Genomic DNA, 11,787 nt, shown 5'->3' with positions numbered 1-11,787 from the left:
TAGCTCTGGTTAAAGCTACACTAGAAGAGTTGACAGGTGCATGGTCCAATGGAATAGTTCTGGTTGGAGCTGCACCAGAAGACTTGACAGGTGTATGGTCAAATGGAATAGCTCTGGTTGAAGCTGCACCAGGAGACTTGACAGGTGTATGGTCGAATGGAATAGTTCTGGTTGGAGCTGCACCAGGAGACTTGACAGTTGTATGGTCGAATGGAATAGCTGTGGTTGGATCTGCACCAGGAGAATTGACAGGTGTATGGACAAATGGAATAGCTCTTGTTGAAGCTGCACCAGAAGACTTGACAGTTGTATAGTCGAATGGAATAGCTCTGGTTGAAGCTGCACCAGAAGACTTGACAGGTGTATAGTCGAATGGAATAGCTCTGGTTGAAGCTGCACCAGAAGACTTGACAGGTGTACAGTCGAATGGGATGGCTGTGGTTCCGGTTGATCAGTCATTTCATGAAAACAGCCGTTGATTTCGAGATGTGGACGGTGAGCATTCATCAACTTCAAATCCTTGTTTATTATCTTGTTAAAAGTGCTAAGAGAGACACCTAGCTTCATAGCAATGTTTTTTCATTTGGCTGAATGTTTTACTCTGATTATTTGGAGGTATGATCACCGTCTGTTACTGTCCTAAACGATCTATTGAGCGAGATTTTCCGCTTCCACGAATAACGTTGAAGGTTATCTTTGAAATATTTCGTACGTTGGCCCTAAATCGTGAAGCAAACTCGCTTCACGAGAGTCTTTACTCTGAAAGTGCTGTGACACATATCCAGCCATAAGTCCTTCAGTGACGGCATTGCACTGTCGAATGGTAGGGAATTTTCCATGAAACCAATATACAGATGCTAAATATCTTGTTCGTGGCGCCACGTCTTACATTATTCAGGCACACACACACATTATATATTATCATGTACAACACATTCTTATAAAGTGTGCTTAACCCTCGGTAATTCACATGTTGTTTCTAAAAGAGGTGAATAGTGTTCTTCATTTATATTTTTAACGAACACGTACCTTACAAATGAAACCAGTATTATGTTTCTTAAATTAATCTTTGAATATTTCTCACCTCATGCAGCGAGGCTGGAACTGACCCTCCACAGAGTGGAATATTTAGCATATTTCTCTTCTGTTCAGGATGTTTAGGTAAGTTATAGTTATACATCATGAAGTATTTCACGACACCAATGTAGCAACTTTCAAATTGCGTTTTAGCGATGTTAGAGTTAACGATAAGTTTAATTACGATTTAAAAATGAAGATACAATAAACTGAAAAGAAAAACTTTATTTTTGACATTATTAGTAGTGAGGTAGTTAACTTAATGTGTTTAATTTATTGACTCTTAATTATAAGATGTTTATGCCTCACGATTACAAATCATATTAAATAACCTTTGACCTCAGAATGGTGGTGTTGTGAGGGTACCATAATTTTGGCTTATACTCAAAGCCTTATAAGCCTAAAGGACTACCCTTAGGTTAATCTCAGATCTAAATCTCCAATCTGAGTAATAATATGGATAAATGTATGTAAGTAATAGTAGAATGTCATTATTCAACATTTAAATATTATCACGACTTAATTCCTATTCAGTTATTACCTTGATCTTATTTTAGTTGATGATGAACTACTGTTAAAATTTACATGAAAAGTCTTCTTTGACTCATTCAGTTTCAATAGAGAATGAAGGAAAAAGTCTCTTCCAAGAGTGCTAGAAGCGTCATTAGTTTAAGCCTCAGGTGGTTCCTCTTTGAACTAACTTTAAATAAAGCAAAAGATGTAGATATCGATAACAAATTATATTGCCTTGACGTGATATGACTTTAAAGTCATATTAAATTCAAAACGAATGAGTCAGAGAGGACATATATCAGCTCTGGTTTCATTACCAATTAAAAGCGTAATATGAAATGTTAGTTTACGTTTAGGGTAAGATACTTGGGGGTTGGTTAAACATAATATTCTGGAAATATTGACCTAGTACTTGGAGAGAGAAGATCAATTTAAATTACTTAAAACTGATTTACAAAGCTGATAAGTGAACCATTAGGTTCGAAAATGGGGGTTGAAGAATACTAGGGTTGTTGGATTTGCGGAATTACGCCCTCATCTTCCGATATGATGACACGTTATAAGCCATCGCCATCTTGAGATTAGGTGTCAAAGGTCAAAATGCTTTTGTCTAATTGCCTTCTTATTATACGTGGTCGTAATAGTTTGGGTTTAATTCATTTATAGCTTGTAGAGAAGAAATAAAAATGTATATTTTTAAGAAATGTTATCGTCTTGCCATTAAAATGTATTTATATTATAAAAAGGTATAATTTTCTCTTTTGTTTTTTGGAACGTATAAAATTGAAGTATTTTTCATAAAAAAGCCTTTTGTATAGATACTAATTCCTTTGATATTGCATACATTTTGTAGAGTTGTTTAGAAAGTCATATGCATTTACAGGTTTAATAACAATGACGATTCGCTTTGTACTGGTAACCAAGCTAAACAAAAACCATCTTAGGAAAATTCAAGTGGCCAATTGTACGTCACTCTTCTGTGGGATTGTTGCCATTGGAGGAATGATTGTGGTTGCAGTTTATCCAGTAAGTCAGCGATTTTAACTGTTTATGTGTATTGGCTAAATGTTAAACCACTTCTATCAAATTGATGATAATTGTTACAAATATATTGCAGAAGCAGTTTTTTTAGTTGGAGTTGTTAAGCACAAAGTTACACAATGGGCTATCTGTGTTGTGCCAACCACGATTATCGAAAGCCAGTTTTCAGCGTCTAAAGATTTACCGCTGTGCCACTGCAGAAGAGTTGTTTGTTTGTTTGTAATTAAGCACAAAGCTACACAATGAGATATCTGTGCTCTGCCCACCATGGGTATCGAAACCCGGATTCTAGCGTTGTAAGTCCGCAGACATACCGCTGTGACGCTAGGGGGCCTGCAGAAGAAGTAGAACATATTATAGAATTACAAATTGTCAGTTGTATATAAGTTTCATTGCTTTGTAGGGATTTCTACTTGCTCATCACTTTAGCTTCATTTCTAACAAGCTGAATACCTGTCATATGACGGGAAATAATGATTAATTTTCCTTCTCAAAATTATATCTAAATAAATGTTTTGTGAACATGTTTACTAAAAATTAATTATAATTTAGTAACAATATATGTATGGAAAATGACTATCCTATTTCTAGTATTTCACGAAAACAACTTATTTATATATATATTTAGTCATCTCTTTTCAGTATTGCTTGATTAGCATTTTGATTTCTGTATATGTTTAAGTTATGTTCAAATGTTTTTCTTGATAAATCCTTATAGATTGAAACATGAGAAAAACTGCAAATTATTAACTGTGATGGTAAAGGCAGTGAATTTTATTATGAATTTCGGGATCTTCTCTTTGGACTGTCTTCCTGGTTTTGTCTTTGTTATCCCGCTGAATTGAAGAAGCGCGCTTTAATTTGGGTATTTCCAAAATTGAAATGTGCTGCGGGTAAAACATGCGGGTTATTATAGAGTTGTAGCCGAGGGTACAGACTGGACAAAAATTTGGTGATGTTGCGTCAATGTGTCTCCTTGACAACCATGCAAACGTAATGGAGAATTTTAGCCAATGATTATGATTTTTGTGCGCCAGCAATACCAGACGTGGGGCACGCTTATACCGATTCGATTTTATTACACATCACAATCTCTACCAACCTACCCTCAAATCTAATTATATGCTCAAAGTAGCGCAACATCAAAGTTGGATGTCGATCGGTGCCGCAACGGCCGAGATATCGGCTTGATAGACGGACAGCTTTTCGTCTTTATATAATAGATAAGTAGGTTCTTCTGCTCAGTAATTACTATTATGTTTATGATTAATTATGTTTTCTATATCTACTAATTTATCTACATTCTAGATGTCATCATTGCAGCTTGCTCATGACATCGGAGCGTACGGCTTATTTTTTGTGGGGATCATCTACGCTTTTTTGCAGACATTGGTCAGCTATTTTCTTTATCCTGATCACAACGGACTGGCCACATGCCGGCTTAGGTTGACCTTTGTAACACTGTGTTTCGTATCGCTCATCATTAGTATCCTTTCTCTTTTGTTAGGCTTAAGTTTTAAAAAAAACTTAGATTTTTTATGATTTAAGTTTAATTTGAACATGATATTATTATTAAACTTAACTTACTTTGTTTTTTAGTATGGAAATAATTCAAATGGTTCTTTTAGTGCTTCACTTTATTATTTTACGTAAACCTGATATTGTTTACTTTTTAATATAACATCAGAAGTAACTTATTCTGATAAAGTTGTTCAGACAATCACCCAACGAGCTGAAATTAAAACCCAGTACTGGTCATTACCAGTTACAATACTATCATCATCCATAGTACATTTATCATAATTTTATGGGGGGAACACAACACGAAACAACGTCAAAAGTAATATTTATGTAACGTAAAAACAGTGAGACGAGTGCTTACAGACACCAGAGAGCGCTATTCTCTAGAATAGAGAGGGCTCCCACTAGAAGGATTTTTGATTAAATTCTGACGAAAATCTGGATAGGCCTAGGAAAGTAAAAAAAATCAGTATCTTTATCTCTTTTAGAGCACATCCATAGGAAATTACAAGAATTAACCAATCATTACTCATAAAAAAAAACGAATCGAAAATAGCTCTATCTGGTGAACAAAAATGTAAGTTGAAAATTAAAAAATATAAAAAATATAGCCCACAACAGTGAAATATAGTAACGAAACAATGAGCTGTAAAAGTATTTTAGCATAACATCGACAAAAGTTTCATTGACCGGTTGTTCATGTTCACTTGTTGTTATTACTTCATTTCTGAGGGATTTAAAACCGAAATATGATAATCTTGGCATTATCTTCGTCGGTCACATTTCACTGGCTTGCTTTTTACCTTTGTTGTTTTTTGCGTTTTGCTTTGTTTGTTTATTAAAAAGCACAAACCTACACAATGGGCTATCTGTGCTGTACCCACCGAAGGTATCGAAATCCAACTTTTAGCCTATGAGCCCATAGGCTTACAATCGAGCCATTGGGGTAGGGGGGGCAACCAGCACGAGAATCCAGTGTTTAGTTAACGCAATCATGTGGCAAGTGAAATGGATTTGTACCTCTGATATAGGGATTTAAAAAATATATTGTGTTTTATCCAGAATGATTCCTATATTAGTTATATTCTTATCCATATAGCATTTCATCAACAGTTCAACATTGTCTTGATCACTTGTCCTTACATTTTAACATTTTAGTTTGTTTGTCTGGAATTAAGCACAAAGCTACACAATGGGTTATCTGTTCTCTGCCCATCACGGGTATCGAAACCCGGTTTCTAGCGTTGTAAGTCCGCAGACATACCGCTGTGCCACTGGGGGGCTAACATTTTAGAGTGACATACACCATTTGTCCTTGTTAGTGTCGTATTAAGCATCTGTGGGGCCCGTAGCATTTGTAGAAGATGGGGTCCATATCTGTCAGAAAATATGTTATTTACTGTCATTTTACTTTTTGAAACTCTATTACGACTGGTACAGTTTTATCTATTTTCATTAAAAGTATTTAAGTAAAAAAATGGCTCAAAAATCAAACAACTCTTGTAATAATATTAAATTATCTTATAAGATAAAATAAAATGAAAATTTTAAACTAAATAATATCATATAAGCAAAAGTACCCGTCCCCAGTGACGGGAAAAGATTGAGTTACTCTATAAATGTAAATTATTTCATGGACTTTGAAAAGGTTAATTGTGTGGCACTCTTGGTTTCACTGACAGCCAAAGCTCTGAGCTACTTATACCGCCCACCGCGAAAAAGTAATTGTTGAGCATTTCACTCATACTGAGAGCCACTCAACAATAACATACGATAAATCTACATTTTGTTCAAGTTACGTCACATTTTAAAATGTGAATGATAGTGTGATTAATTCCTAACAATTTAGTGAAGAATATCCTGATTGCGAAATAAAATTTTGTATCAACATTATTCATGAATGTTCTCCCGTCATTTGAAAATGAAATGTTGAGCTTTATCTGTGCGCTTAACTTTTCAAACGCAACATGCGAAGCAGCTGGCGTATGTTAATTAAAATTGCGGACAATGAACAGAATGTAACATACCGTGAGTAATGCAGCAACAATGTAACAGGGGTTGTTACCTAAGATTCAGTAACAGTGCAAACAAAAGAACAATTCCTGAGAGGGAGGAAGAGGTCAAAACTGAACCTGACCCTCCCTGGTCCAAAACATGGACCGAATCCAATGAAAAAGCAAGAAGGCGTAAACGGGAGACAGACAACACTCGGACAAACACCGCCGTTCACAAGATTTACAAGACTTCGTGCCCACATCTGTTAGATCAGTAATTTGTATCCATTACATGCGCTTTTCTACACTACTTCATTGAATAAAATATAAACGTTTTCACTTTCGGCAAACGTTAGGTGTTGGTTAGGGCAAATTACGGTTATTTGTAATGCGAGTGTCTTTAGGGGGGAAAGTTACGCTGTTTTTGTGACAGTTTGTAATGTCATCCACACAAATACCCCCTCCCCGATAAAAACCAAGTTTTAATACTCGAGGTGGGCACAGCAGAGATAGCTCATTGTGAGCTTTGCGCTTAACAACAAACAAGTAACAATAAAAAAATACTGTTACACAGAAAAATAGTCAAAGAAAATTACGAAAGATGGCGCCATACATGAATGTCATAGATGCGTTTTTTTTTTTTTTACGTGTATTACTCTTGTCGAGTTCTGGGTGGAATTAATAAATCGAACCTCGACAATGGTAACAGTTAGTAGACCTCAGAAAAGATTCTCGTTTTAATGTATAACTTTTGTTCAGTATCGCATATCTGGCTTCCGTTAATCTGCGTTTATTTTATCTCGGACTTTAACCGCACAATTATCAGTGTTTATAATCTTCGCTCTCTGCGTGACTATAAGTCAAACATTGAGACATAAACTAATGATTATCCCGAACGTGCTAGCGTGTGTAGAGGACAAAATTGCATGTTTCAAGAAACTGCAATACAAATGTTATTTTTATAGATGTAATATTAAGTGACAAAAAACAGAAAAACTTAAAAAGGATTAATTTAGTTTTGCATAATAATAATTATTATTTTTAGAGGATTCATAAAATAAAATAAAGGCGAATTTATCATTGAAATATGACATTTTAATTTAAAATATTTTAATAAACTGTATTTCTAATTGGCTATAGAATATCCTTAAGTTTCATCTCTGTATATAGTATAGAATAAAAATTACTGGATTCGTAAATGACTGTGGCCCAATGATAAGTTTGTTTGTTTGTTGAACTTCGCCCAGGGCTTTCTGGGCTAGCCGTCTTTTCATTAGAAGTGATTAACTAGAGGGAACACAGCTAGTCAAAACTACTACTCATCGCCAACTATTCACCAACGAATAATGGAATTAATCGTTACATTATAACGCCCCTGAAAGGGCGAGCAGGTTATAGAGAACAAAGACACAAAGTAGCTACAACAAATCAACTTCAGTGGTTTTGTGGATCACTTGTCTGTGCTAAAACTTCAAGGTAAACGAAAAATTCTAAAATACCCATAGCACTGAAAGCTTGCATATCACCAGGGGCATAACCAGGTCTTCCACTTGGGGGAAGTGGCAGACATTTTTAACAAAATGGTCATTAAAACAAATCAAATCAAATGTGATAGTGTTTATAGAAGTTTTACTTATATTTATTAAAGGATACAAAACGAGTTTATTATATATATATAAAAGCTGAAAAATTATGTGATCAATATGCCTAGATTTCTCAAGGGGCTGCCCCCCTGGCTACGCCTCTGCATATCACATTACTAACAACTTTGTCCAGGTTTTTGAACTGAATAACGGGATTAGTTGCCACTTTAATAATGCGCATGTTCAGCCGGCATCACTCTCGAACCTTAGGCTTTCCAATTTACAGGTCGACATGTTATTCACTAAGCCACTAAGACCTTAACTCATAGAAAAATGTTTTTAGAAAAAAACTTCGTATTTATTATTTGGAAATAAGTTAGGCATTAAAGAGCAGGTGTAGTTGTAGTAGTGTTGTCCAACTTGACAATGTAAGTAATGTGATGAGTCACGTAGATTTAAGTCTGTACAATTTTATAGTTAAAATGATCGTACAGAACACCAAATGAAACATATTTATCTTTACCGTGTGTGTTAGGGGTTAATAAATTATCAAATGTCGTGATTTAGGAACGATGTATGGTTAAATGGGTGGCCAGCAATACAGAATGGTTTTTTTTTATCCCCATAAAAATGTCGTTTCTTCTACACAAAGAACATAAATGATTTACATGAAAGCCAAATTTTTATTTAAGAATAATCAGAAGAGTGTGGGCTTTTTAGAACACTGAGACTGTTCCTTAGAACCTCAGACCCTCTCCCCAGGCTACGCCCCTAGTTTATATTATGGGTAGTTCGGTATGTGAATGAGAGTACGATGTGTAATTTTTCTACAGCTACATCTCTAAAGGCTTTATCTCTGACGTCATTTTCGGCAGAAATGGTTACATGCTGTGATATATATATATATATATATATATACACACACACACATTAACATTCATATTATACTCATTTTAAAGTGAAACTTAGCAGCTTCTGATTACAATAAAATAACTATAGCATCAGAACTATGCTAAAATGACATCGATGGACGTAGCATGTATGTCATTATCTGTGCATGTAATCAAAACTCTTGCGCCATCTATTGAACGCCACCATAAACAAAAACCATAAAAAAACTTCACACTGGGTATTCAAGATTCAGACAATTTCTGCTGCAAAGAGCATCGAACCTGTAATATCCTTAGTTAATTAAGTACAACTGAAATATTTTAAAATTTGTAAACGTAATGCTGATTCAATGACCTTAACCAAGTTTCAGTGATGATTTTCTATCCAATAGGTAGTGCAGAATTCGATTCGGGAAACTACAGTCATACGAAACGACTGAAGCATCCGGGTGAAAAGGTATGTCTATTATATCAACGTAATTGTTTGTTTTGAATTTCATGCAAAGCTACACGAGGGCTATCTGCGCTAGCCGTCCCTAATTTAGCAGTGTAAGACTAGAGGGAAGGCCATCACCAACGAATTGACCGTCACATTATAACGCCCCCACAGCTGAAAGGGCGAGCATGTTTGGTGTGACAGGGATTCGAACTCGCGACCCACAGATTGCAAGTCGAGCACCCTACTCACGTGGCCATAAGGTATGTACAAAATTTCTTTACACTATAGGATATCACAGTTGTTTCTAAAACTAAATAATTTTCTTTTCTTGTCAAAGTTCACATAGGTTGATTCAAGTACTTTAGAATACAATTGACAATACGAACTATTTTTCTTTACTCTTATCACAATAATATCAGTAAATAATTCACTTAAGCTATCCCGTAGGTTACCACAGTTGTATTCTGAACTTCAAATAATTGTCTCCTTTTCGTCAAAGTCCACATAGACGGGTTCAATTACTTTAAAACACCCTTTGACAAGACAACTTGTTCTCCTTATCTCTATTAAACTCTGAAACTCACTTTTAAAATATCGCCCATTACAGTTAATCACTCATACGCCAGCTAACTTCACGTTTTATAAAAAAAAAATTCTGACTGAACTTTACTTGAATTGCGCTCGCTTGGTCGCCTATATTTATTGCTTGCTTGCTGAGGCTTCGAACTTTCTATAGACTACGCGAGCGACGCAGTAACGTAACAATACTCATTTCAGGTAACGAGAAAAATATCGAAGATTCGAGGAACTTGGCGTCAACAATTGAACCACACACACGGCACACGACTCTTACCGAGTAACGCAACCAAACTTATCATAACTATCGCCTTTAAAATAATTACTTTTAATTCTTTGTTATGAAAGGTAAATTAGATATTAAATCATCAAATAAACTGAATAATAACTCTTAAACTAATCAGTCTCGTATGTCCAACATCTACGTTTTCTTAATTTTTTCTTTATGACTCCTAAATCTTATTTATCACGACTTCGTTCTGTCGGTTTAGGAACATTTAAGAACAATATGTGTACTCGTAGGATTTGTCTGATTACACATAATTATCATATGTCCACCAGTTCATAAGCGTTCTTTTATTAGGTTTTATCTACAGTTTTCTTCATTTCTTTTTCAGGGGTTCGTTGAACTGGTTGTTAGTTCTGTGGCAGAGTGGACATTAGCTCTCTTCTTCATCTTCTATTTCTTCTCATACATCCGGGAATTTCAGAAAATAACGCTACATTACAGGATTGATTTGTTGGATCATCATTTTGATGAATCGTCAACCAAACAGTCAGACGAACGCCATCCTTTGCTTTTTGAACAGATTTAACTATACGTTGCATATACTTCCGTGATCAGTTAAAATAAACAGTGGCATTTTTTATAAATATATTTCCCATTTGTAAGTTAGTAATGATTGATTTTAATTGTTGGTTGAGATCTTCCTTCAAGCAATATGGAAAGCATTTTAATTTCGTTTATTTTCATAAAAACCAGATCATTTAGGGTCACTCTGGTTTCATGAAAACTTGACTGATATAAATTAAGAAGAAACTCCTATAATTTTAAACATAAATCATGTCATATAAAATTATTTCTTGAATAGTTCGTCTCATATAAATTTTATTCCGTTATTAAAGTTCCAAGGACTAAGTCTTATGAACATCGTTCACAAATGCAATTTAACTGGTTTTCATCTATGTACGACTATTGTATAGCCAGCCGTCCTTCAACAATATTATATGCGACTATTGTATAGCCGTTCTTCAACAATATTATATGCGACTATCGTATAGCCGTCCTTCAACAATATTATATGCGACTATCGTATAGCCGTCCTTCAACAATATTATATGCGACTATTGTATAGCCGTTCTTCAACAATATTATATGTGACTATCGTATAGCCGTCCTTCAACAATATTATATGCGACTATCGCATAGCCGTCCTTCAACAATATTATATGCGACTATCATATAGCCGTCCTTCAACAATATTATATGCTACCATCGCATAGCCGTCCTTCAACAATATTATATGCGACTATCGCATAGCCGTCCTTCAACAATATTATATGCGACTATCATATAGCCGTCCTTCAACAATATTATATGCTACCATCGCATAGCCGTCCTTCAACAATAGTGAATATTGTCTTCTTTTTTTGTCGTAATAAATATTTATTTATCTATTTCTTTTCCAGAGAAAATTTATTTATTTCGCCTTTTCAACTCAATAATGTCCTATTTTCAACTTATGTTTTGACGAATTACGAATAAGTTGAAATTGTCCACTGAGAAGCAGCGATGAATGAAAAAACAACGTTCAAACTTAAAAAAAAAAGAGATACTGGTGCAGTCTTGTGGGGTAGCAAGGAGATCCTCACCCTCACTTCAGGTGCAGGGGAGGCGTCGCCACCATACTTCAGGTGTGGATCGATGTGATTGTAGTCATGTCTCTAATATGGAAGTTTTTATCGTTAGCTGAAACTCTCTGGATGTGCATATACTGTTGGTTAACATTAACGAACCTTAAGCAATGATTTTCTGAATTTCTAATTGATTATTGAACGCAAAAGCCATATTAAATAACAAGCTTACTAATTAGTTGCGCTGTCGGGTGGGGATCGTGGCTTACCTCACCTCCAAATTTAACACTACATCGCTC

The 11,787-nt window shown here is 35.1% G+C and overlaps 1 protein-coding gene across 1 annotated transcript; it reads left to right on the top strand.

Annotated features, from left to right (window-relative positions):
- Positions 1 to 1,091: 1,091 nt before the first annotated feature.
- Positions 1,092 to 11,443, top strand: LOC111089569 (DNA damage-regulated autophagy modulator protein 1-like). Its single transcript, XM_022402327.1, has 5 exons — positions 1,092 to 1,161; positions 2,474 to 2,616; positions 3,940 to 4,117; positions 8,991 to 9,076; positions 10,252 to 11,443. Exons 2-5 carry the CDS (start codon positions 2,485 to 2,487, stop codon positions 10,447 to 10,449), a joined length of 594 nt encoding a protein of 197 aa, XP_022258035.1. The 5' UTR covers positions 1,092 to 1,161; positions 2,474 to 2,484; the 3' UTR covers positions 10,450 to 11,443.
- The last annotated feature ends 344 nt before the right edge of the window (positions 11,444 to 11,787 follow it).

Source organism: Limulus polyphemus, unplaced genomic scaffold, assembly GCF_000517525.1.
Source record: "Limulus polyphemus unplaced genomic scaffold, Limulus_polyphemus-2.1.2 Scaffold6646, whole genome shotgun sequence".
NCBI classification, from domain to species: Eukaryota; Metazoa; Arthropoda; class Merostomata; order Xiphosura; family Limulidae; genus Limulus; species Limulus polyphemus.
Note: the sequence above shows the minus strand (reverse complement) of the source record. Positions and strands in the feature narration are given on the sequence as shown.